Source organism: Trachinotus anak, unplaced genomic scaffold, assembly GCF_046630095.1.
Source record: "Trachinotus anak isolate AG129_WGS33_773 ecotype Australia unplaced genomic scaffold, CSIRO_AGI_Tana_v1 ptg000015l, whole genome shotgun sequence".
NCBI lineage: Eukaryota > Metazoa > Chordata > Actinopteri > Carangiformes > Carangidae > Trachinotus > Trachinotus anak.
The window spans coordinates 14,171,521-14,198,530 of record NW_027273866.1 but is presented as its reverse complement, the minus strand read 5'-3'; the positions used below and the strand labels follow the sequence as shown (position 1 = coordinate 14,198,530).

The 27,010-nt window shown below is 40.6% G+C and overlaps 2 protein-coding genes across 3 annotated transcripts; both read left to right on the top strand.

Moving 5' to 3' along the window:
• Positions 1-128: 128 nt before the first annotated feature.
• fbln5 (fibulin 5) lies at positions 129-12,945 on the top strand. The gene is made up of 11 exons (XM_071499036.1): positions 129-561; positions 723-777; positions 1,077-1,125; positions 1,304-1,585; positions 7,153-7,275; positions 8,261-8,377; positions 8,621-8,737; positions 9,280-9,402; positions 9,968-10,094; positions 10,250-10,445; positions 12,166-12,945. The coding sequence occupies exons 1-11, from the start codon at positions 518-520 to the stop codon at positions 12,325-12,327; spliced, it is 1,395 nt and encodes a 464-aa protein (XP_071355137.1). The 5' UTR covers positions 129-517; the 3' UTR covers positions 12,328-12,945.
• Positions 12,946-13,836: 891 nt separating this feature from the next.
• Positions 13,837-26,699, top strand: LOC139633194 (tandem C2 domains nuclear protein). 2 transcript variants are annotated; one of them, XM_071498715.1, is made up of 12 exons: positions 13,837-13,939; positions 14,900-14,974; positions 15,061-15,264; positions 15,346-15,516; positions 15,998-16,077; positions 18,353-18,422; positions 18,951-19,051; positions 20,510-20,626; positions 20,857-21,048; positions 24,438-24,552; positions 24,657-24,856; positions 26,066-26,319. In XM_071498715.1, exons 2-12 carry the CDS (start codon positions 14,908-14,910, stop codon positions 26,174-26,176), a joined length of 1,428 nt encoding a protein of 475 aa, XP_071354816.1. In that variant the 5' UTR covers positions 13,837-13,939; positions 14,900-14,907; the 3' UTR covers positions 26,177-26,319. The 2 variants fall into 2 exon arrangements, with proteins under 2 accessions (XP_071354816.1, XP_071354817.1); XM_071498716.1 differs by having other exon boundaries at positions 13,859-13,939; positions 14,906-14,974; positions 26,066-26,699.
• The last annotated feature ends 311 nt before the right edge of the window (positions 26,700-27,010 follow it).

The window sequence follows — 27,010 nt, the reverse complement described above, 5'->3', positions numbered from 1 at the left end:
GAAGGAGTTGTGAGGGGGAGGAGGGGGAGGAGGTGGGGGGTGGGGGGCTGTTTATTTCTTTGGAAAACAGACAGTGTCGCTGTGTATGCTTTATGCCTTTTTGCCCCCCAACAGCCACAGGAGCAGCCGCCTGTCGGAGTGAGTGCGCCGCTGTGGGGCCGCTGTCTGCGTGCGCTCTGACTGGAGGGGGCTGGCTCTCCCCTGATTGAATCCAGCTGTTGTGGAAGTGCTCGGAAGGGGCCCGTCAATTTGCATTGCTAAATAATCTGTAGAGCCGACAGAGTGGGGCAGAAACGGCACAGTCCATTTTGAAAAGGCATTCCTGCAACACTTGGTCCATGTACCGGAGCTCCGGCGCGTCCAGACAGCGGTTAATGAGAACCTGGTGTCGGCTTTCGCGTAAAGGCGCATAGTTGGGGGGTAGTGAGAGCCCTGCTGGGTCGTGGCGAGGGGAATCGGGGAGAATTTACGGGTCGTTTAAATCTTTCCTTTGAGAGCTCAATAGAGACTATAAACCATGCTTTTTGAAAGACGTGGCTTCAGGTTTTCCTCATCTGCAAGGTCAGTAATCTTTCGTTTTTCCCTTAATCCTTTGCGTAACGCACTTAGTGGAGCTGTTTTTGCTTTAGTTGTGTGTTTGAATGAATAGGCACAGAGTTCCTGGTTCTTTAGCGACACTGTCTCTGACAAGAGTTTAAAAACTTGAAATTCCCTCTTTGCAGGATGTTGGCAGCTCTGGTATTTATTCTGCTCTGTATCCAGCCTGGACACGGTCAGGTAACACAACAGCTTCCTTTCCCTGAAGTCACGTTTCCAGGGATTCCATCCAAATAGACAAAGGTCATGGTCACGGTCTGCAAATGTTGTTGTGCCATCTGCTTGTCATGTAGTCAGCAGCTTTAGTGATAGTAGACTGTGATCAAACTGTCAGAAAGTCTAAATGCAAACAGAGGAGGACATGCTTGGCAGAGTGCAACAGATGGAACTTGTAGATAATTATACTGCGTGAATATAACCCCAGATAACAGGGATCAAACATGGAGCAGTCAAACCAGCTCTCGATCATCTCTCCACAGACCTGCACAGAAGGTTTCGCTTATGACCGCAGGGCAAGACAGTGTATAGGTAAGTGATGCAGCATTCTGAGTGTGTTATCAGAAATCGTATCTGGAGGAGGGGGGGGGGGGGGGAGTGTGAAGTGGATCAACTTTCCAAAAGCAGCAGTGTGAAGCAAATGAATCACAAGCCCGCAGATGTTGTGGATGCAGGAATGTCCTTATCAGTGCGCCGCTCTGTGTTCCAGATGTGGATGAATGTCGGACCCTGCCAGATGCTTGCCGCGGAGACATGCGCTGTGTGAACCAGAACGGAGGCTACCTGTGCATCCCGAGGAGCTTGTACAACCAGCCCTACAGACCGGACCCCCCGGTGCTGCCTGAGCCAGCCTACCCGGACACATCCGTGGGATTTTCAGACACCTTCCTCCCTGCCGGCCCCAGATCTGTGGAGCCCAGCTACCCCAGAGTCAGGGGCACCGCGCAGTGCCTCCTGGGATATACTCCTGCAGAGGATGGCACCTGTAATGGTGAGTCAGAGTCTGCAGACATGGCCTCTGATTTCAGTGGTGGATGAATAAAAATAACAATGTAAATATAAGCAATGTTTTCAAATCCTACTTAAGTAAAAGTGCATCATCATCATCATCATCATCATTATTATTATTATTATTATTATTATTATTATTATTATTATTATTATTATTATTATTATTATTATTATCAGCAAAATGCACTTAAAGATCCAGAGGGCTCTTTTTTGATTTATACTCTGATTTATACTGAACACAGTGCAGTAGTTTAATGTAGCAGCTCCAAACTTAGGGTTTGGGTCCCTTCCAAAGGGTCACCCGATTAATTGATGGGGTCCTAACATGATTAATGGGGAAGGAAAGAAGAAAAAACAAAGTTCTGATAGAAAAATTAACATCTGTCTTTGTATTCTGCTTAATAAGGTCATTTTACTGTGTTGGGCCACAAAGGCAGTGAAGTGAAACCATCTGAAAAAGTTTAGAGAAGAATTATCTCCATGATGCAACTGCTTACAACCCATAGACATCTGTATCATGACAAGGAGCCCCAACTAGACCCTTGTAAGGGGTGACAAGCCAGAAAGGTTGGGAACAGCTGGATTCATTTTTGAACAATGCATTGCATTGTTTTATAGGCATATAATATGTTTTTAATGTAAAATCTTTAAAGTAACCAGTAACTCCAGCTGCCAGATAAATGTTGTGCAGTAAGAAGTTTTCTTGAATCTTGAATGTTGTGCTATAGATGTATTAAGTAGCTTAAAATGGAAAAAAAAAAACTACATGTAGTACTTAAGTAAATTCAATGTACATAGTCACTGTCTGGATGTCTGGATGTCCTTTATGGTGCTGGTCTGCTGCTTCAGGACAGTTCATATAGATGCAGATAAAATGTCAGTGACATAAGACTAACGCACAAACGCTCATTACATCCTGTCGTGTTGCAGACTTCACTTTTCTTGTCTTCAAGTCTGTTGGTCTTATTCGTTAAAAGCTTTTCCAAAAGTCCTGCTCATTGTTTCCACTTGTTTGCTGATGCCAGCCTCACAAAGACCTTGTTTGGATGTCGACACTGGGTCAGCTTGTACTCCCATTCATCACAGCCGATGAATGCAATGAGCCTGAGGTCAGTTTGATCATTCTGAGGCCACAGTGGCTGCAGAGTGGGACCGTGACCTCTTAAAATTAATCTGTGTCTGCTTAGCAACCTTTTTGCATGTCACCAGTTGGTGACTAGTTTTTTTCTGTCTCACATTATTTTATTTTACTTTTAGGTGATGTAAAAAATATCCAAAGGTTCATGAGAAAATTTGCAAGGACGATAAGATGAAGGGTCTACAGACACGCTAGCAGCTCTGTCAGGCTGTACATAGACATAACAGTGTCAGAGCAAAATGCTAACACGCTGCTCACCATCTTTATCCATCATGTCTGCAGGCTTGCTAATTATCACTTAGCACAGATGGGAATGTTAGAAGTTGATTAGTTATTAGTTTATTTTGTCATAAACAAAGGACTGGACTCTACCTTTGAGCAGATGATGGCTCTAGATGAAAAGTCAGAGGATGAAAGTTAATACAAATCATCCTGAGGGGAACATGAAACGTTAATGTCTGTAAATGTCACAGTAAACCATCTGATAATAAGATATTTCACAGAAAACTTCAAATGTCAGCTTCATGGTGGCACTGGAGGAAAAGTCAGGGGGCTACCAAAGCCATCAAGGGCCCTCCTCTGGGGACCATGATATTTCTGTTTGGACTAAACAGACTGACACTGCCATTCTGCTACCATGGCTAAAATATAAACCTAACCCGTGTGTAACAGAAATAGATTTCTTTCTGCTCAGCTAAACTTTCTTACTGGCCAGTGGCAATAGATGTAAAGGTGGAAGGTATCTGTCCTCTGCTGCAGCTGTTTGCAGTTTCCAGCCTCTTTGCTGAATCTCTGCAGCGACTCCACTTGAAAGAAGTGCATGTTCTGAGAGAGACGGCCCCGACATCTGCCACCTCCCGCTGTTTATCAGATGTTACAGTGAAACTAGATGGACCAGAAAAAAAGGCCAGAAATTCAGTGCAAGTGATTAAACACTGTGGCTGAATTCCAGGAGAACGCAGGAATCCATCAGCTCTCAGGGACAGATGTTTTCTGACGCTCGGTGCAGTGGCCGGTCTGCCGTCTCCCTGCCGGAGCACGGGGGCCTTCGACTCCTCAAAGTGAGGGAATGTGTGCTCTCTTATTGATTAAGTTGCATTTCACAGCCAGAAGAGATCCCAGCTGTCAGATAAGCACATAAATGTCTGATGCTCCCCCCAGATGTCTTAAATACATCTTAATAGAATTTCCCCAGTGAGTCCAGCAGAGACGAGCTGTTGAAAATGGCCCCTTTAAAGTCCATTTGGTGTCCGTCATTTTGCATAAATCAGCCGTTACTCTGTAATGATTGGAAAAATGCACACATACAGAACAGTTTCTCCCTCTACAGAGAGCTTTAGAGTTTAGGTCATGCACAAATACGGACTGTTTCTCTTTGTAGGGGAGACGGCCTGTCAGGGAATCGCTCACAACCTTGTTTGGGTAAACTACACCATCAGAACGCCAAAGATGAGGTCATTTGTTGCCAAATCTGTGCCCGAGCTGGGCCTGGAGAACAGGCATGCCTCTGTGGGGGCCAATAGTAATGAGTCCTTACACCCCTGAAGGCTGCTGTGTGTGTGAGTGTGTGTGCGTGATGATGTAATGGGCTGTTGATTGATGCAGCGTTGAAGCAGAAACTACAGACTGCGACTTCCCGTCTGAACGTTTAACAAACATGGCTTTGTCTCTACATTAATGGCATTATGCTCCATCAGTGTCACTAATTGCACCAGTCTGGAAGAACAATAGAAGAAATTAGCCCATGGGTATATGTTTATGCATCTGTGGCTTTGCTTTTATAAGGCCAGATCGTACTGCAGTTGCAGTTTATAATCACTTTTATGGTGTGTTGAAGTTTCATCCCCTGTAATTCAACCTTGCAGCAGTTTGCCCAAATTATAAAAAGACATATACATATTTTTAACTTCTCTTAGTGGTTTCAAGCTGTGCAGATAAACTATAAACTCCACTCTTCTGGGAAGACCTTTCACAAGATATTTCTTAGCCTGACTGCTGGGATCTTTTCCCATTCAGCCACAAGAGAATTTGTGAGGTTGGCCACTGATGTTGGTGATAAGATGTGGCTTGCAGTTGGCGTCGGAGTTTATGCCAAAGTTGTTGGATCAGTGAAATGACACAGTTTCGGGAAAGAAATGTTGTTGTCGAGTTTTTTTTTTAAGCCATGCACCTGTAGTGTGGACTTTGCTCCAGAATGAACTATCAGAAGACATCTATCAGAAACTGCCGGATGATTTGGTACATTGATTCATGCCCTCTCTCAGGATGAATTGCAATAATCGTTTTTAGCTCAATAAACTTTTCATCCAGCAACATTGTCAGGGGAAAAATTTGATTTTGTCTAAATTTTTTTTTTCAAATTTCCATTAGCCCCAACTGTGCCGAGCAAATGTTAGCATGCTAACATGCTAAACGAAGATGTGGGTGAATGTTAAACTTTATACCTGCTACATTAGCGTGGTAGCATTGTCATTGTCAAAAGTATGTTAGCATGCTGAGGTTAGCATTTAGGGCTAAGTGCAGCCTCACAGAGCCATGCTTTTCCTCCTTTCAGCAGGAGATGGATCACTCAGCCACACTCACACATGATGCCTGAAGAGTACAGATACTATCTTGTCTTGTGTTTTTCATTTCCCACGGGACCATAATATTCATTTCCGCTCATAACTTCAGTTTGGGGTATTTTCATGTTTTTATTTGAGTTGAAGGATTACATGCTCCTCTGTGGCTGAAGAAAAATTTCCAACCTCGTGGGCTTATAAAACTTATCGGATAAACTCAAAAATGCATGATAGTCGCTCTGAAAACAAGACTGTTTGTAATATATTCCTCAGTGCTTTTAATCTTCTTTGTAACCAAGAGGAGCTGGCTCTGTCTCATTTAAAGCCACTGCAGATTAGTTTGAATCAGACTGTGTAAAAATTTGGTGTCAAAATCTTTCAGTTGCTAAGTTTTCTCAGTTCTCCTACTTGTGACCGACATTCAGGCATTTCAAACAAACCCGTCTGTCTTGTCTTCCTGCAGCTGATCAGGATTGTCAGCAGCGACCCTAAAGCTTGTGAGCAGCTCATGAAACAGTCTATATAAGGAGGTGAACTGAAACAGTCCTGCAGTTTGTGTGTGTATGTTGGAAATCAGCAGTAAGGCTGCACCAGGGGTGCAGATGAGGGCCACTCTGAGAGGTTTTGACTGGTAACGGCAAGCAGGTGCCGGGGCCGTGTAGCTGTTGGCCCCTGGCCGAATGCTCTGGGCCTCCTCCACCCCCGTGAAGGACCAGTGGTCTAAGTTGGCACAAAGGGCAATAGTCCCACCGACAGACGTTATCGCTTATCATAACTGCCTGTTCAAACAAAAAGCCAGGCCCCCACCCACTTCCCCCACCGGTTTTCTGCAGATTGGTGACTTCATGGTCTGAGAACCATAAACAGAGGCTGGAATTTTTGATATGTCATATCCTCATAAGGAAATGTGGCTATTATGATGAAGTGTGTGAGCTGCTCCAGGGGCGTTGGAGGAATTCAGGTTGTAATCAGAGAAATCTCTAATCCTGTGCAATAACAATTGTAAGTTGATAATGTATTGATATGTTCAGTGTTGTGTTTAGAGTTTTTAAAACACAAGGTGGTGAAAACCTGAGTGCTGGAGAAACAAACTTTTGACAAGACATTTGTCGGTGCACTGCCCACGCCAGCAGGAAAACTTCACGTCTGGTGGATGATCATTAGAACAGGGCGCCTAAACCTCATTTGCTGCTGCTGGCGGTCAACCAAAATACAGGACTGAAACAAATGTGCATCCACAAAGTTTTGTAGGTGCTGGATAACCATAATATTATAATATCATTCCATGCAGAATTAAGGAAGAACTGGGAACAAGTTAGCTGTGAGTTGGTACTTTTTTTATTTTGTTGGTGCTAAGAATGAAAGTGAAAAAGAAAAGAGACAAAGAAGTGAAGCATCAAACCAACATGGAAATCAATGTGGCCTTTGTGTGTTTCCACCTCATCCTTTCACTCATGCATTTATGAAAGAATTACACAAGACTCTGTTTGTTGCTAACTGTCGACCAGTCCTTTCAACTTAAAAACCATGTGTACAATCTAATATAATCACACTGAAACACACTGAAGTGAATTGGCAAGTGGTGTCAGACTGTTGGATCCCACTGTATGTAGTAATTTATGGTTCTAGTGTTTAAAGTTTTAATTCACTTTCTGGTACTGATTTAGTTAATTTAGGTTAATATTAGTGACATACATTAATTAAAGATATTCGTCATAATATTATCACTTATTTCTTGACCTCTGACCTTTCTGCTGAGTGAATCTCCACTCAGGAATTAACTGTTTTTTGCAAAATAAAGACAGAAAGAAAATGATCAATAATAACATCTCCTCTTCTCTGTTGCAGACATTGATGAATGTGAGACAAACTCTCATCACTGTAACCCCACCCAGGTCTGCATCAACACATCAGGTGGCTACACCTGCTCCTGCACTGAGGGATACTGGCTCATTGGTGGACAATGCCAGGGTGAGTGAACTGTTTCCAGTTTAAACATTTGCATAGAGTTGTTAAATTAACTGTGAAGGAGGAGTTCGGCCAGTTAACTTCTGAGTCAGTTTATCAAAACACTGTGGAAATCAGCTTGTAGAGATTTGTGCTTGAGGAAGCTAATCCATTGTTGTTGTACCAGTTACTTAAAGCAACTGTTGAAAACCCCTCAAACTGTGGGGCGTTTAAGGAAGCTCTGACATTTGAAAATCAAGCATTTGTTGCAAAAAGGCATCAGAAGCGTTGTTGTTTGGAAATTGAATTTAGATGGAAAACAGTGAAAAAACATGGATGTGTGAAGTGATAATGTGAATTTAGTCAATAGTTTGTGATGTTTCCCTTAAAACCAGCAACAAGAAAGAGTCATCATAACTCCCCCTGGTGGCAGTTTCATGACCTGCTGACAATAAAGTAAATGACATAAAAATGACTTGGAGTAATTTATTCATTGAGATGGTTTATCTCTGTCAAGCAGGTTTATAGTGTTTGCAAATTGATTTTTTAAACTGTAATGATGTAATGGCTGCCTTGATGCTGCAAAATGTTTCTGGCACTCAAGTAGTTTATACATGATTTATGGTTAATGGCCCAAACCATGCAAAACCACTAAAGTGGTCCATTACACTTTGGTTTAATCACTGTAAACAACTGCAACCATGGCTGAATATGGGATGTCAGTGCAATGAATAGCATATTTCTTGTAACCACTGTTGGATAATCTATAATTGTCTTTGTTGACAAAATGCCACAGTGACCTCTGACTGCTTTTGCTCTCCTCTAGAGGAACAGTTCCCTCTTCAGGTGTTGAGTAGTAAAGCAGCTCAGCAGAAGTCTTAGCCAAATCAAACCAATACATTATCAAGATGACAATATAACAGTAAAGATATATACATGTTTATATGCAGAGATATATATACTCATATTTTTTGGTCCATAACCAGTTTGTCTTTTTCTTTTTGACCAGATATTGATGAATGTCGCTATGGTTACTGCCAACAGCTGTGTGCCAACGTCCCTGGTTCTTACTCCTGTTCCTGTAACCCAGGCTTCATCCTGAACCCCGACAGCAGGACCTGTCAAGGTATACACACAGAGAGAGAGAGAGAGAGAGAGAGAGAGAGAGAGAGAGAGGGAGAGAGAGAGAGCAACACAGAGGCAAAATAAATGCCCAGTGCAAAGAGAACAAATGCACAGGCTTCAGTACACAGTCAGTTTCACCCACGAACAAACATATGCAAACACATAGTTTCATTCTCACAGAGGAAACACACACAAACTCCCAGGATCTGGTCCAGTGTTGTGTTAACTACTGTGTTTCCCTCAGATGTGGACGAGTGTGAAGATGAACCCTGCAGTCACGGCTGCTTCAACACCTACGGCTCCTTTATGTGCAACTGTGACGAGGGATTTGAGTTGGCATCGGATGGTACCTCATGCATTGGTAAGAAGAGAAGTTTAGGGGGTTTTTTTGTATTTTGAGTATGACTTTCATTCAGTCTGTCCTCAGTTTCCATGCACCAAGCATTAACCAGTGGAGTAAAACAGATATATTCTGTTCAAATTCACATTTTCCTGCATATATAATTATTATTAAAATTACACCGCTGTTATATAATGTCCCTCTGATGAAGTGAAAATGCACATTTGATATCTTGATATATTTTTAAACACATAGGGTCAGTGTTTTCTTTGATAATATAGTTATTACATTAACACTGTCTATCATTTCATCTATCCTCTATAACTGCTTATCCTGTGCAGCATCACAGTGCGATTGAGTCAGTCCCAGTGTATCACGGGCTGACTCATTCAGACTGAACAACACGTGTCTGTGGACTGTGGGAGGTAACCAGAGCACCCAGAGGAAATCCACACAGAAAAAAACCCAAGACCCTGTTGCTCTCAGGCAGTAGTTCTGAGCACTGAGTGATCCTCACAGTCTTTCTCTGATGAGTGTTAATCCATCTTTTTCATTCCCTGCAGACTTGGATGAGTGCAGCTTCTCTGAGTTTCTGTGTCAGCACAGATGTGTGAACACACCCGGCTCTTTCTCCTGCATCTGTCCGCCCGGTTATTATGTGTATGAGGACGGCAGGAGTTGTGAAGGTAAAGTTCAGGGGAGAAGATAATTACTGCTGTACAGTGACTGAGCTGATTCACTGCTCATTTTTAATGTCAATTTAACAGCAGCAGTTTAGATGCAGGACAAATTACCCATAAAGCTGCTGTGAATTGTGTTGCATATAGTCTTTTTTTTTTTTTTTAATGAGGAAAGTTTTGAACATAATTGAATCCTGTTTTACCTTGATCTGTTTTGCCCTGAATATTTTACAAATATGTCTTATTTAAGTTTTTTATTTGGTTAAAATAGCACATCTGCACCTCCAATGATGCACTGACAATATTTAACGAAAGTGAAGCTTGTATTTAGACCAGCTGCACATGTGTAGATCATCTTTACTGATCAGTGTTTATATCAGCTAATGTTTAAAACCAATGTCGCCTTTTTATGATTTGCTTTCTCTGTTGTCATTCTCACTCATCTTATTGTTGATGTTTTATAAATGTTGTTTCTCTGATGATGATGATGATGATGATGATGATGATGATGATGATGATGATGATGATGATGTTTTAACTGACTCTGACTGTTGTGTGTTTGATTTTGAAGATATCAATGAATGTGACACTGGTAACAACACCTGTACAACAGCACAAGTATGTTTCAATTTCCAGGGAGGTTATACCTGCCTGGATCCTTTACAGTGCGTCTCTCCTTACATCGAAGTTAGTGACAAGTGAGTTTTTCCCACTCATGTCCCCCAACTGTTTTCAATCCTGTGAAAGCATCTTCATCTCTGCTCAGTTACATTTATGTTTATTGTCACTCTGCCATAAACAGCACAGAGTTGCATTTGGTCAGTGAACTCTCCCTGTGTCTCCTCCTGTGCAGTCAGTGCATGTGTTCAGCTGAGAACCCTGCCTGCAGGGACAAGCCCTTCACCATTCTGTACCGACACATGGACTTGTCGTCGGGGCGCAGTGTGCCTGCAGACATCTTCCAGATGCAGGCCACCACGCGCTACCCGGGCGCCTTCTACATCTTCCAGATAAAGTCGGGCAACGATGGACGCGAGTTTTACATGAGGGTGAGTGGACATTCCACTAACCTGCAGATATGAAGGTGATCTAACATGAAGCAGTGATAATATCACAAGTAGATGTTAACACCTCACAGGAATTAAATGAGTCATTCTCGTGGGTAACAAATTACTTTAAGTTCCTCTATTTGCCATTTATAAGCAACAAACCGATGTTTAATAAACAGTTTATAACACACTGTAATGTAGTTTTAAGCTGCATAGTTGTAGCTGATATATGTGAGTGTTTATTAATGCATTTGTCAACAACTGTAAATCCTCCTGTGGGAGCCTATGTGTGGAGGCTGCTGTAAAAACAGATTATAAAGGACAATAAAGTAAAACACAGTTGTGATAATATAAAACATGTCTTTTATACACAGGAGGGTTTTAATGGCTGACAAACAGTGTACATTAATACACCTTTAAGTACCTTTATATCTGCTTGAAAGTAGTTAAAGTAAAATGTTATCAAAGTAATGGTTTTATGTTCTGACTGAACAGTTTCACTCACTCTGGAGAGAAAAAAATTAGTTTTGTGGTGAATAAGAAAAACAGGAAAACCATAAAAAAACATTAAAAGTCCCTCTTTAAACAACTGTTTAACTCCAGGTTGAGAGCAGAGCTTTGCTGCCCTCTGTAGTTGAAAGTTTAAATCTGTTTCACCTCTGAGGTGTGGTCAGACGTGTGCGTGTTTCACCTGTGGCCACACAGCACAGCGTCACTTCACTGTGACTCACCTTCATCTTCAGGGGATGTTAAATAAATGTTTTAAAAGGTTTCGGTTTTACTCTTCTGCCCTGCTAATCTGTCATCAAAGGGTCATAATCCAAACACACAACTATGAACAGGTTTATGTATTTGGAGTCACATCTTTGTAAATACTAGATAAATAATGATAATGCGTAATGCATCTAACGTCTGCTCTGTGCTATGACTTCTCTGATGTAAACATGTACATTTGAGTTTATAAAGCTCACATACAAAATAAAAGATTGCAATTATTAGATCCTAAGTCCAAGTTTGAGCCAGATCACTTTGTTAAAGATGTGAGTATGAACAGATTGGAAACAGCCATGGAAACATAAATAATTCAGCTGTAGTGTCATTAGCTGATATACCCATAGGCCCTTTCCACAGAGGACATGAGACAGTAGGACAAGCACAGGGATTAATAATAAAAAATAATGACTGAATCACTGGGACACTTGTTAACATTGTTAATAATTGTTATCCTGTAATGACAAGTCAAAATGCTGTAAATAAAAACAAGCCTATATACATCGAGTAAACACAGTACATACATATATACATCGGACTCGATGACTGTAAAGATGTGGAACATGAGCTTTCAGTGCAGTGAGCAGCCAGAAGATGGAGCAATAACTGTGTGTAATGTTTGTGGAAGCTTGGTTTTGCAGTTAAATACCAACACAGCGGAGTGTAAAGTGTAATTATTCCTTGTTGTGTGATAAAATATAAAAACACAGTACTGACACACAGTTATACAGTAACTTCCTCTCTGTTATCTCTGTTTCAACGAGCCCTAATCTGACCCCCTGCTCTATGGAAAGCACATTAACTTTCACTGACTTTGTGCTTTAGTGTTTACAAGCTGGAAATGATAGAACGAGGCACTGAGCCATGAATGTGCAGCTGTCACATTTCGCTGTTTCCTGTTCTTCATTCCTCACATTCCTCCTCTGCATCTGTCCTCTTTGTCTCACAGCAAACCAGTAATGTGAGCGCCACTCTGGTCCTGTCACGGCCAATCAAGGGGCCGAAGGAGGTGGTGCTGGATTTGGAGATGGTTACCGTCAACAACGTCATCAACTTCAGAGGCAGCTCCATCATACGTCTGACGATATTTGTATCGGAGCACCCGTTCTGAGGGTCCCTAATGAACTTCCATCGCCCCAGAGAATCAAGTTGCACTCAACTGCAGCTGATGTAATGCTTTGTTGTTTGAGACAGCTCATCACTTTTTTTTAAATGTTATGTCATCCTCAATAAAGACACGTCCGATAAAGACTCAGCCAGGTTCTGCTGATGGGAAAGCCTCCCTCTGCTCGAATCCCCACCCTGGTTTAATGGACACTGAGCTTTTATGGCTGCGATATGTACTTTCGACACAGGGGGATATTTATGGTGTACAATTTCTGACGTCCTCTATTTAGAAAATGACCTGAAAATGATGGAGATTACGCCGACTGAAACCCAGTGTATCCTCTCTACAGTTTCCCCAGTTGTCTGTGAATCATCATCCCTTCAGATAAGCTGTGAATGTGCCTGAATTCAAGAGCTGTCATTGAATCATGAACGCCCTCTGAGCAATGTTTTTTTTTTCTGTTTTGTTGTTGTTTTATGAGACAGGAGGAGAGCAGGTCATCTGAGCTGAAGTGTAATTGTGCATTTGGAGTGGAAATATTTGAAATGATGTAACAGTCAGTCATTAACTGAATTATTGATCACAGTTTCTTTTAGACCAATAAATGTCTTTACCACACAACTGTCCCTGGCATGAGCGGGCTCCTGAACTCTTCCAGCTGCAGCAAATTTGGGGATTATAAAGTCATATTTTGGTAAAATAAATGTTGGATCAAATTAAATCAAAAAGATTTGGGGAATACTGGATTTGGGGGATTTAAATAAACTAAAAGATTTTGGGGTCATACTAATTAACAAACAAACTTTGGGGTCAATATAGCAAATTTGGGTGATTTGGGGCAATCAATAACATTTTTAAGGCTGATAGCAAAAGATTTTTGAGCATTAAAAATGGAAATTTGGATTTGGGTGCACGAACAAATTTAGGGGCTGTACCAGATTGTAGATTTTGTAGTTTTAGGATGAATGGGGAAAAAAATTTAGGGGTTACGTAAACTCATTTTTGAAGCACTACAGTGAGCAGTGCAGGAAATTTACATTTACATTTACTTATTTGGCAGACGGGCTTTTATCCAAAGCAACTTATGAGTGAGGCTTATGAGATAACATCAGTTAATTGTTTAGGGAAAACTGAAATAATTGGGGTCCTAACAATTGGCAAACTTTGGGGTGGACAGACCAGATTTGTGTGTCCTCACCACACAATTATCCCTGTGCTTGATTCTTGTTTTTGATTTTTACATTTTTTTTAAAATCTGATGAAGAAGGTGTCAGTGAGTCAGGTCAGAAAATAAAGATGTGTTGGACCTGTGTGAGGGTCTAGTTTCTACCGGGATGATGCTGGGACATCGATGAAGGAGGAAGAGAACAGGACAACAGCGAGCACACACTGACGTTAAACATTGGCTGTTTGTCCGGGAATTAGAGAGACAGGGAGGGAGGGGTGAGAGAGAGAGAGAGAGAGAGAGAGAGATAGAGAGAGAGAGAGAGAGACCTGTAACTGAAGTGCACAGTAAACCTGAGCTCAGTGGCATTTCTCCTCGGTCGGGCTGTGAGAATGAACCTCTCCGCTGGATGAACAAAGTTTCTTCTCTCTGAGTGAAGACGTCGTGCAGGTGAGTGTTTCACCTGTACCGTGGAGTAACATCTGATGATCTGCTGTTCTCTGACTGTAGGCAGGTTCCAAAGCTTTCTGGCACGAGGCAGAAACAAGTCTTACAAGGTCAGATGTGTGTGTTGCGAGCTGCAACAGCTTTTCTGAAGAGCATATTTTGGGGGTTGTTCCAATTATAGTTACATGGGGGCTCTATAATAAATGTATATATATGTACATTTTTAGGATGTATGAGACCAGCAGCCTGACAATATATCTTTGTTGTAGGATGAACACATTTTGTGGGCTCTGAACCTAACTTGGGGGATTTAGGAGATTGTATCAAATTTTAAAACTACAAATTTTAGGATTTGGGATAAATTGAACAAAATCGAGAATTTCATCAGCACATTTTATATTAACAAATCCGTGGAATCTGGGCAAACTTTAGCACTGATGAGGATCATAGCAAAACATTTTGGGCTGTCAACCATATTTAAACACATTGTAATAAAGTTCGGGATTGCATGAAATGAAATCTTTAGGGGGCAAATCTGAGGTTTTGGAGGCATAGTAACAATTTTTAGGATTTTAACAACAAATTATTTGAACACTACAACAAATTTGAGGGTAAGTAGAACAAATTTGGAGATTATTTCAGCACATATTTGAAGCCCTAGCAATTTCTTTTGCATTTAGAGAAATTATAGAAACATTTGGGCTTCACATCAAATTATACATTTTGAAGGTACTTTCAATTTTTAGGGTTTTGGGGAACAAACACAAAGTTTTACTGCTTCATTGACATCAACACATTTCTGTAGGACCATTGGCGACCACTGGAAGAAAATTAGAGATTATATCAGTTGACTTGTTTTGGGGGCGTTATAGCAAATTTTGGTATTCGAAGTGTTATCACCTCCTGATTAAGTCCCCAGAACTGTAGTTTCCACTTACTATTCCAACACTGAAATGTTTCCAGTTGCAGCCATGGAGTGCCTGAAAAACTGCTGCAAGAACTTCATGAAGAAAAAGGGGAAAGAGCAGGAGACCCAAGGTAAACTGCTGCCCTGCACAGCTGCGTATCAGAAAGCTTAGACAGGCTGTTTTGTTTCTGATTGTGCACTTTCCTGTGCTTTCAAGTGATCAAACTGAAGATGCCGCCTAACAAGGCAGTGGCCTCAGGACAGGAGTCAGATGAGGGGAGGAGGGGGGTCTCAGAAGATTACCTCCTGTCCAAGCTGCCCCCTGATGGCAGAGAGGTGCCGTTTGTCCTGCCGACCTTCAGGGCCTCCTACATCCAGCCCAGAGGCTCCCGCTTCCCCAATTTACAGTCCGGGCTGCAGAGTATGTACCTACTGACCTACCTCCCTGCTCTGTTTGTTTGACAGAAGCCTGCTAACCTTCAGCCCTGCTTTTTGTCTGCAGGTTCAGCCCGGTGTACATATGCAGAGAGGAAGGCAGAGCTTTTGAGCGCTAGTCACTTCACCTACAGCCCAGAGTCCGGCTTCCATCAGGGTCAGATGGTTGAATACATCTCCCCCGGCTCGACCCGCCGCGACATACTGAAGAACAGAAACTCCAGTCCACAAAGCTCAGGTAGAGCAGACCATTTGCACACAGCAACCACAACTTCATCCATACTTCTCAGGCTGCGAAACAAAATTATTTTAACAGTTAAAAAAAAGTTAGAAGAAATTGATTTTCCAAAGGGAACATATTCAGGATTGAGCTGTAAAGGAATACTGGAGGTGACTAGTCTTTAGTTATGTAATCTGAATTAAATGTATTGTAAATGTATTATCTGTATTATAATGAGAGATACTTTGGACCGAAATAGCAACAAATATCTTGCATATTGATAAAATTGGTCACAGAAGAAACTTGCAGACCTGTTCCTGGATGTCACAATGTGGGACTCTGTCTTACTTTTTAACTTTATTTTCATTTTTAAAAGATGTTACGACAATATAAAAATGTAAATGTTTGAGATGCCAAATATGAAAAAATCAACAAACAAAATCATGAATGACAGAACTTGATGAAACCATCTTCATATAAACTGCTGGTTTATTCCCAGGTTGGACTCTGAAGCCGGGCGACCAGCAGCGCCTGAGCAGCTCCATGTTTGATCTGTCCAGCCCTCAGAGTCACATGCAGGTGAGACTGTTCTCTATCTAATCTGTATTCACACAGCGTTTCTCACCCTGTGTCAACCAAGACTAAATATAGTTTTATAGTTTCCACTCTCCTCAGCAGCATCGTGGAAAACTGCAAACAAGCTGAATGAACCGGTATTTTGATTTAAGGGGCAAAGTGACATTCGTATATTATTATTCGTTTACAGTAAAAACTTTGAATACCACAAAAAAACAAGGTAATGTTGATACAATATGTTACTATTACAGCATAGAGGCTGTATGGAGGCCCAAATGTGACATAAAGCAGAAGGTGGGAAAACTACAAATGCTGAGGAAAATTAAAAATTGGTAAAATATGGAATAATTAAGTAAATAATCTACTGTACTAAGACCCAAAATAAAAAAAAACTTAGGGGTTGAAACATTTTAAGTGAAATAAATCAGGTGTTGATTTGTTTTTCCTTCATCACTAAAAGTAGTAGATGGAAAAAAAAAAGAAAAAGAAAAGCATGCACCTCTGAAGCTCGGTAATTAACAAAGTATTTATTGTTTATTTTTTAAAAATGTGTAAAAATGATGTGCTGTGGTTTTATGAGCCACCAATACTTCGGCACATAAAGCCTCATAAAACCACAACATATCATTCCAATGCTTTTTATTACACTTGTCCCTTTATGGATGAAACAAACGAGACATAATGTGGTAGTTAGTGAGTTTTAGAGGTGCTACATGATGGATTTTGATACTTTAAGACAGAATTAGGTCTAGCTGTTTCCCCCTGCTTCCAGTCGTTATGCTAAGCTAAGCTAACTAGCTGCTAGCTGTAGCTTCATATTTACTGTACAGCCCAAAAATGTTGAACTATTCCTTTAAAAATAAGTGGATAAGTTAAATTTGAAAGTTTTTTTTTACTTTTTACAGTGTGATCTGAGTTTGACAGAATAATGCTTTTGTCAACGCTCAGTTTTAATCATATAACTGTAATGTATTGATGCAGTTAGTCATCAATAAATTTGTTCAGTCATACAATTTGTCATGATGTTAATCTCTGCTTTATGTCTCATTGAGGTTCTATATGAAAGTGATTAAATCAATTTAGAAAATGATGATAAGGTGACTTCTGATTAATTCCAGCTTCAGCACTTGTTCTTCCAGTTAAGCGTCTATTCCTGAATGTTTTCTGTTTGCCGCATATGATTCAGCTCCATCTTTTCTGATTAGGAAGGTTGATTGTCTTGGGCGAAGTGGTATTTAATCAGTATTACACTAAGGAAAACAATGAGTAAGTTTGGGCGTGTTTCTTTGTCATATAAAGGATGTGGTGCTGCATATCTGTCAACTATTCATTATTACTTAACACGAGTAGCTGAGGCTGTGTCACAAACAATCAATCCAATGCCTGGTCCAGAACCTCAATAAACATTACACCTCATGTTTTGCATGCTCTGAACTAACATGGATCCACAGTATTTCTGTTCACTTTTCACATCTGCTGATGCCTTCCTCATCCGCAGCAACGTGCAGTGGCTGTACAATTACAGTTCAATTAGCTCAAATGTTTAGTTTGGCAACATCATGGGCAAACAGTAGTAAGTAATGAAAGCACTGAAGGTACAGCACCTTGGCAATAGATTTAATAGTAAACAAATAAACTGGGGTTCCCAGAATGAAGATGAGAAATGAAAAGAGAAGCTTAAGAATCAGGGAGAGATGTTTGACAGTTTTCAAAGTTGTGGCAGATTTGAGGAGGAAACAAGAGAAGAGTTTAGTGGTTTTTATTAGTCTCACTTGCACCTGTTAGGCTGTACAGATGGAAATGTCAGCTGGTCCAGCATTTGGTCCAGATTGAAATTTCTCAACAACTATTTGATGGATTGGCGCAACATTTTGTACAGACATTTGTGATTTCAAGAGGATGAATCCTGATGACTTTGGTGATCCTCTGACTTTTCTTTAAGTGCCAATCTGTGGTTCACATTTGTTGTTTTGAATTAAAATGTCTCCACAACTGTTCTGGCATGCTGCAGATATTAAAGTCCTCCTCAGGATGAATCATAATAACTTTAGTGATCCTCTGACTTTCCAGCAATACTTTGGATCCCAAACTAAGATACCTACTTAACATCAGCATGTTAGCGTTCTGAAGTTATCATTTAGCTTGAAAACACTGCTGTGTCTCACTCTAGACTCTCAGTCTTATTAAATGATAACGTTTTGAGTGTAGGTGGGAAAAAAAGGAATGAGCCTGTGATACCGTCCTGACTTTCTCTGTGTGTGTTTGGTTTCATCTGCAGCGCTTTGACTCCGTCTCCAGTGTCCTCAGCAGCACGTCCTCAATGATGGGCTCCATGGAAAGCAGCCTGGGTAACTGAAATACTGAGTTATCTCCACTTTTTTCTCCACAACATTTTCCTTTTCAAACTTTCCCTTTGGATCTGCTCTGTTAACCAGCCTCCTCTTCTTGGTGAGGAAAAAAAGGCCTCTTATCCCCCCACACCTCTACATGACTAAGTCTGATTAAGATCACTCTGCTTTGTGCAAACCTGAAAGGGCAGCCACACTAATCACTTCCAAATGTGTTCACTATAGTCCATCATTCAAAATCAGAGATAAGCCTTCTTACATAAAGACTGTATTATTCAATGATGACAATCAGCTTTGTTATCATAATAATTCAATAGTCTGTATGAAGATAAAGTTTTTTCTTTTGATTTTGGTGCTTCCAGAAGGTCCTGCCACTTTTATTATGAACATGCAAACCTATGTAAACATATATACCATGCAATAATGTAATGATAACATGTAGAATCAGATGTAGTTGTCTTGGTTTAGCAGAGTTTGTCGAAAGTTTTTCTTTGTTCATGTTGTCCTCTGGATTCCCAAACATTACAGAATCCATCACTCTGTCTGGGGATGAACGTGAGCTGGGGAAGGTATGCGTCCGACTGAGCTACCAGGAGGCTTTGGAGCAGGTGTGGATCACTCTGGTCCAGGTAAGGTTACACGCCGAGAGGACAGGGGAGTAAAGAGGGACAAAAACCTCCATTGTGCTCTTCTGTAACACTTCTCAATGGCCCCTTTGTACAGAATACAGGTCTCTCATTGCTCTATTAAACTTGGCTCAGACAGTCAGGAGGAAAAGGTTGATTTTTAAGGAGCAGAACTGTCCACAGTGTAGCTGAGGCAGTGTGCAGTCGCTGACAAGGCAACACTTACAGTCTGTGTGTGATGTGTATGGTACAGTCTTGTCAAGAAATGGGTTTTATTTCACCCAAAAATATGTCAAAAGTACAAATAAATGAAAATAAGCTCATTTGGTGAATAGCTAGGTCCTTAAAAAAGGGTCAAACAAACAAAAATCTACTCAAAAAAACTACTGCTAAGAAAATAGGGCCTTAATTTCAACTAATTGACCAAACAGGCAGGAGGGAGACATATATACTGGCTGATCAGCCCATTAGAAACAAAAGGGGGAAAACAACACAGACAATAACTAAAACTCGATAGAAAGAAGCAACACCCCCCCCCCCATACTGACACAGCCCTTGGTCTGGTCCATTTCTTGGGCCTCTGTATTTAAGCTGGCTCCACCCTCCACCACCTCTTTTGGCCAAACCAGGAAGGAGGACTCGCACAGCAGACATAGTAACTTAAAGACAGAGAAGGTAATTAATTCAGCTTATCCAAACTGATACTGACAGAACAATATAAACCAGATGTTTACACCACATTTAGAATAATAGAGTGTGGTAATAATACAAAATCCACAGTCAAACAAACAGTGATTATGTTTTATGTAACTAGAAGTGACAGCAAAGAGAACAAACTAACTGTGGTAATGATGTGGGCAAGTACTTGAAACCTTATACCTGTCTTTGGATTTGTATGTTGAGTTCGGCGAGGCTTTATGAGTATTACCATATTTGTGTTTCAGTTGTGTGGCGGTGGATACAGCCATCACAGGATGCATTGTACATTACATCTTTGTGCAGTGTTTAATGCAGAGCCATGCTCCAATTCCTCCTGAAACAGGGGCCCAAAAATGATTCAGATTTTGGTTTTGACAAGGGATCATTTCAGTGTGGCACTTGAACTTTCAAGTGGGACATTTGTATGAACACAGGGCATTGGGGTCACACATTAGGTCAGAACATTGAGCCTTTCCTTGGGCAAAAATTGAGCACACACATAAAAAGGGCACTCTAAACATTAAAGCAGCCTTTTGTTTCTAACAATATTAAAGACAGTAAAAATAAAACATTTATGCTCACATGTTCACATGAACAAATTACAGATATCTTGTTGTTTTGGATTCTTTTCATATCTGTATTTATGACCTTTTTGCCAAGTAGAGCAGTTTGTCCCAGACCTGCTTGCCTAAGAGTACTTTAGACTATAAATAAGTTTGACCTGCCTGAACTAACATTAAATTTTTCCTCTTTTCTTATCAGTGTTCAGACCTCAACCTTCCCCCGGATGGAGTGGAACAACAAAAGATTGGATTTAAAGGGATCATCACCATCCCCAAACCCATTCAGTTCAAGAGCTCAGTTAAGGAGTACTCTCAGGTAATGGCATTCTCTAAACGTGATACACAAAACCCGGTGGGAAACTGTCTGTACCCTTGTGTACAGACACTCTATAGTCTTATTATCTACTTATTTCTCAGAGTGAAATTAAACTAACTTTTCCTTTGGGAGTGAAACTTTGCTGGGTTTCATTAGATGGTTTTACGATTCCTGACTGACTTGTGGAAGAAACTGTCTAATCTTTACTTTCTGTTGCTCCTGCCCTTTAGGACGTGTGCTTCATGGAGACCTTTGTGTTTGCGCTTCGTCTTCATCAGCTGCGCTGCAGTGCTTTAGTGCTGCGGCTGCAGACGCACAACCCCAGGAAGCGTACGGTGGCGGAGTGCGTCCTCTCCCTACGACAGCTCGGTCCTCAGGAGACGGACCACTGGCTCGACCTCAACCCTCCATCCAAATCCTCCGTGAGTGTTTCCTTCATGTCATGAGTCAGGCCGTCTGTTTTTAGGTGTTAAGTCCGATGTTTGGTTTTTGTTTCCATCATCTTGTTTTTCTGCCACTTATGTTTCAAATGGTGAAATAGTTTTTACAAGATTACCAGGAATTAAAGAATTATTATCTCAGCCCAGAAGCAATTTGTAAAAGGGAATTTATTTTGGCTTCATATCAGTATAATCATTAGTTCAGCTCAGCACTTGCCAAATAGCAACATTTAACTTGGTTTACCTCAATGTCACATGTAGTTCAAGATTTCTTAGTTTTTTGGTAATGGTGATCTGATACTGGTGTGCTGGAAACTCGGGTTTATTTATTTTTCATTTATTATGCCTGACATTTTTCATAGTAGCCTGTGTCTGTTTGGGAGAAGTTATCATGTTTTGTTTTGCCTCAATCAATCAGTAATGAATGATGTTTCAGTCTCGCCAACATTATTTTAAGTCGGCGCAGCCACTCAGTTGTGGTTACTGGGGAAGTTTACTTCAGGCTTTTCAGAATGATTGAGGACATATACACATAAGAGTTGTTATTCCCCTTCTCGTAAACATGATATCTTGGGAATGTGTTCAGGGAATTTCTTCAAATTTGGCACAAATGTTTATTTGGACTCAAGGATGGACTGATTTGTAAAAGGTCAAAATTGAAACATGTTTTTGGCTATAACTCAAGAATTCATATGCTAATTATAACACAATTTTACTCAAATGTCTAATGGGATAAAATGATGAAGCAATAATATTTTATATCCGAAGGTCAACTTCACTGCAACATAATGTTCGATAACTTTGACTAAATTCCTTCAAAGTCTTCACTACGTGAGTCTGGACAGACATGGAAGTAAACTGCAATGTGACTCGTTGGCAGAGGCGTAGAACCGTGAGGCGGTAATTCTGGTTAATGGATGTGGACCAACAGACAACCAACACTGCCACCTATGCTGCTAGCATGGCTTAAAATACACACACAGTGGCTTTAGGTTCCTCTGGCCTTAGTCTTAAACTGTTTTGTCCCAGTTTAGTCCCGATCTTGATCTTGGATGTTGATCTTCAGAATTTGCGTTTATGGCAACATGACAACTAACAGTAAGAAATAAATGCAGATGATGTTTGCTGACCCACGCAGTCTGAGTCAAGCAGTCTAAATAATCAGTGCTCAGTTTGGTGTCCAGTGTTCATGATGGCTCCCTGCCTAATATATTCTCGGCTGTAGCAGCTGATATTATTGTACCCGCTGTCCAGCTGTTGAGGCCAAGAGGAAAAACTCTGTGTGGGAATATTCCAGACTTTTACTACTTATTCTCCACCATTTCCTCTGTTGGCTTCTGTCTTTTATCACCACTTTGTATGTGCACAGTAAATAAGAACAAAGCACTGTGTGTGCCTCATAAAACTGTCCCCATGATGCATTGCAGCCCAGTGGCATGTACTGTACCGACCTTATGTTGTTGCATAATCACAGGAAAAAGAGAAAGAGGATTCATTATTAAGAGAAATTGGGAAACAGGCTTTTATTGGAGAAAGAAACCAGAGTGTGGATTCTGGAAATGTATGACCTGGAAAGTAGGTCAAACCATTTCCACAGCAGAGAGCGGCTCTGTTGATAAATTGATGCATGTCTGGCCAGTGAGAGTAAAATGTGAACTGTTTCTGCACTTAGGGGATCAGGCAGTGAATTGCCATTAAGCTCTCAGAGGGAAAGCTTCATTCAGTCAGTGATTTTACCCATCTGGTCGACACAAAAGACCCAAATTGTCCAAATCACTATCACTCAGAAGAGGCTCTTAAGGGCCAAGACAGCTGAACTTGTGGAAGTCTATTACCAGAAAAATATCAGCAGCATTTTGAGAAGAAGCAGTGCAGCTGGTGGTGTACGATGAATCATACAAGACTACCAGTCCACAGCAGTGCTAGCACCTCTGTGAGGCTGCTGTACTTTGGTGTGGTGCTTAAAGTTAAAATTAGCATGCTAACATGCTTACAATGACAATGCTATTTTACTGATGTATAGCAGGTACAATGTTTGCAGATATAATATTTGCTAATATGAACAAAACACAAAATTACATTTGTGGCTCTTGGGAAAGTCATTAGATTTGCAAATATTTGGTCATAAACCAAAATAGGACAGATTAAAATTCTGACCACATGATGCTAGATAAAAAAAATCAGAGGCTCATCAAAGTAGATACGTTTCAATGAGATGTGCGTGAATATCAGAAAATAACAAAATGCACAATTTTGTGGAGATATTTAAGTCTGGACCAAAGTAGTGCACCAGCCAACAGACCAAGAGCCACTGAGCTAGCATGGCTAAAAACAATATTCCATAAATGCAGTAGGATTAGCACGGTGTTAATCTGCTCTGTATAATGTGATATGAAATATAATTAGAAAATACAGACAAAAAAATTGTGTAATGCTTAAGTTTTAAATCTGAATCTCACCAGAAAGACGTATTCAAGTGTAATGAGCTATTTTAAAGGTCAACTGTAATACCGCAGACATCACCAGTGTTATCCACACTGAGACACACATTTCTCCACCTTGTTGTGGTGTTAAATAACCGGCCTGGTGGGGTTCCTGAGCTTAAAGGTCAAAATATTAAACACCTCAAACTGTATGTTTGATGACAAAACATGGACAGTTGATGCACTTTGTACATTCTTCTGGCCTTTGAAAATAATTACATCTTTTTGGCTTTTAATTAAAGGTCACTCTGTTGAAGCTTTAAGGTCACAAACTCCTACAGTGTAGCTCCCATTTGACACCAAACAACCATCCTGACAATTTACACTCATTGTCCTGAAGGGAGAGGTGTGATTAAAGGTCAAAACTCTGAACACCTGTAGCTGCTACAGTGCTGGACCAGTTTTGATAAAACTCGATTATAGATGATGCATCTTGGAAGATAAATGTTTACTTGATGCTGGCAATTGTTGTCCATTTTGAAGTCTGTTTATTCCAGAGGCAAACACAACCATGCAGACAACACTGTCCTTGTTCCTATGTACCAATAGGGAAATAATATTCCATATATAATATGATAATTCCCAAATGGAGATACACTTACTGTTTCCTTGTACAGGTACCTTTCACCGTCTTCTTCCCTTTATAATTTAGTTTTTTTCAAAGATGAAAGATGTTTTTCAAAGCCAGCACAATAATAAGTTCGAATAATACATCCATGGTTTCTACAGATTAGCTACACCTGTCAGTAAAGGAAATGCATTCAAGGGAAAAATACCAAAATAAAAGCTTTCTGAATTTGGGTAGAGAGAAAGAGAAAGAGATTTTTGTATTGTGAAAAATCCAAAGAAATGCACAAATCAAGATACTAACTGAATATGTTCTTTCAGGTGTGCCACTCTGAGCTGCATCTCACCACCTGCTTTCAGCCAGTCAACGGGCGCATCCAGCTTCAGATTCTCGCTGCCCAAAACCTCCCAGCATCCTCCTCACCACTCGCCCAAGGTAGGTATCACTGGTAAATGGTCTTGAATGTCTTACAACTAAAATGAGTCACTGTGTGGCCTGTGTTAGTAACTACTGTCACTACTTTCTTCCACCTTCTGAAGCGTTTTTTGTGAAGGCGGAGATGCACCAGATGGGGCACATGGTGATGAAGAAGAAGACTCGGGTGACGAAGGCCTCAGGGGGTCAGTGTCACTGGGCGGAGACTTTTCACTTCCCATTGGCTGCTTTAGACCACGCCTTCTCGCTGTCTGTCAAACTCTACAGTCGCAGCTCAGTGAGGAGGAAACAGTGTCTCGGACAGGTGAGTTCACCCGACACCACCTTTTACAGGAAGAAATAAAACCCAGTCTTGATGTACTTAAGCTTATATTTCGTAATAAAGGTGGGTCCTCATTACAGCTGAAGGTAGAGGACCAAAGTTAAATAGTTCCTGTTGCCAGTAGCTACTCATTAACTACTTAATGACCCTGGGCTCACCTGGAAGACCATTAAGTAGTTGTGCTTTTGATCATGTCACATGATCTTCATCCGGAGATGCATGGAAATGCAGATATTTAAATTTCCATTTTTTAATGAGCACTTTAAAAACTAACATCTTAAAGGAGCTAGTTGTAAGTTTTACTATTGCTACAGACCCAACGTTAGCATTAACAGCTGTTTACTTACCAGGCGTGCAGAGAGCTTCAGCTAATGTTGAGTTTGCTATTTACAAATAGCATAAAAATAACCAAGAGACTAACTAAGAGAATTCTGTAAATCTGCAATTTTCACTTTAATCATTCATCTGATTGTAAAATACTGTCAATTTGGTAAAGGACATCCTCATAAAGCAATGATATATAAAGTTTTCGTGCTACTTGGCTGCTAATGTGCTTGAAAGTATCTCATTATTTTAATCTGTTTTAAAAACTTCTCCATCCCAGAACAAATGGAGTACTCCTGAAACAAACTCACTAACTTCCTGGCATTAAAGTGGAAAGATAAGATTTTGAACATCAGCACAAAGTAGGCTCCCAGCAGTGTAACTAGCAAACTGATCGCTGTGGCGATCACAGGACAATGGTTCACTGTATTTTCTTTAATTCTCTTTTGTGTTATTGGTTTATATGTGACATCCTAAAACAAAGTGTAATGGAAGGAAGTAGCAAAGTATCCTAAAGTCAGAAATATGACTCGATAATGTCAGTAGCCAAATTATATCCAAGGTTTGCTAACATTAGCTAATGTTGTCCATGAGTGGCTGTTCATACCAGACCAAACAGGGCTGCAACAGCAAAAGAGTTTATTGAATTAAGCAAGAATGGGTTTTATTGTTTGTGAATTTACCTTTTCATTTCTAAGAAGATTGATAATTCTTCTTTCAAAAATTAGACGTTCTGCCTTTAAAAGGACACCTCAGCCTCCATATCTATAGAAGAAAATGTTGTGAAATCAACTTGAGAAAAGTTTGAAGGGTGTTGAGGGGGAGTGATACAAACTGAGGAAAGCATCTTCTCAATGTTTCTCTCAGGTTCAGCTGGGATTTGACAGCCCCGTCCCAGAGGCTGTGGAGCAGTGGAAGGACATAATGGCTCACCCGGAGAAAGTGGTGGCAGCGTGGCACAGGCTGAGCGCTTCCTAAACCTCTTCTCCCGACTTCCTCTTTACACACTGCGGATGTCAAGCTTTCATGCCACAGGCCCAGCTGTGCCTGCTTGCTTTTCCAGTTGGCCGGCCACAGTCCTGTAGGCTGACACACGGTTGGCTCTGATGGACCGGACTGTAAACTACTGACCGTGCTCTGGATGCCCTGGGAGAGCTGTTTTCCACAGAGATGCTTCAGGTGGTCAGTGATCGTTTGTAAACAGGGGTTTTGAACAAAGTGTAGGTGCTGGAAAAGGTTTTCATGCAGTTTTTGTGCAGAAATTAAGGATTTTATTTAAATAAAAATAGAGCTTTTGCTTAATTAACTATAATTGAGCCGCATAGCATTTAGCTGTATATAATGCTTTATTTTGTAAGCCTTGTGTATATAACTGCTTCTCAGTGAAAACCTTGTCACTTTGTTTCAGTTTACAAGTAGAGAAAGTGACGAAGAAGCCAAATGTACTGTATTAAAACTACCATGTTATCAGTCTGTAAATAAATCCCATCTTGAAGGATAATGCTGTCAATTCTATATTTTTCTTATTGTCAACAGACCCATAAAAAGACTAAAACCAACACTATACTCATCTATTTCTCGATACTTTCCTTCCCTGTCTCTCACTCTCAGCCTAACCACAGTGGTTCTTACTGAAAATATGAATCTTTAAATGGGTTCAACTGGGTCATGAATATATACTTTAATTCTTAAAACAGGCTAATAACTTTCTAAAACAGCTTGGGATTGTAGTCTTTTGGCAAATATTACTTAAATGGAAGTAAACATTGTATTTTTTATGACTATTTTCACATCTAAATTCATACACATTTG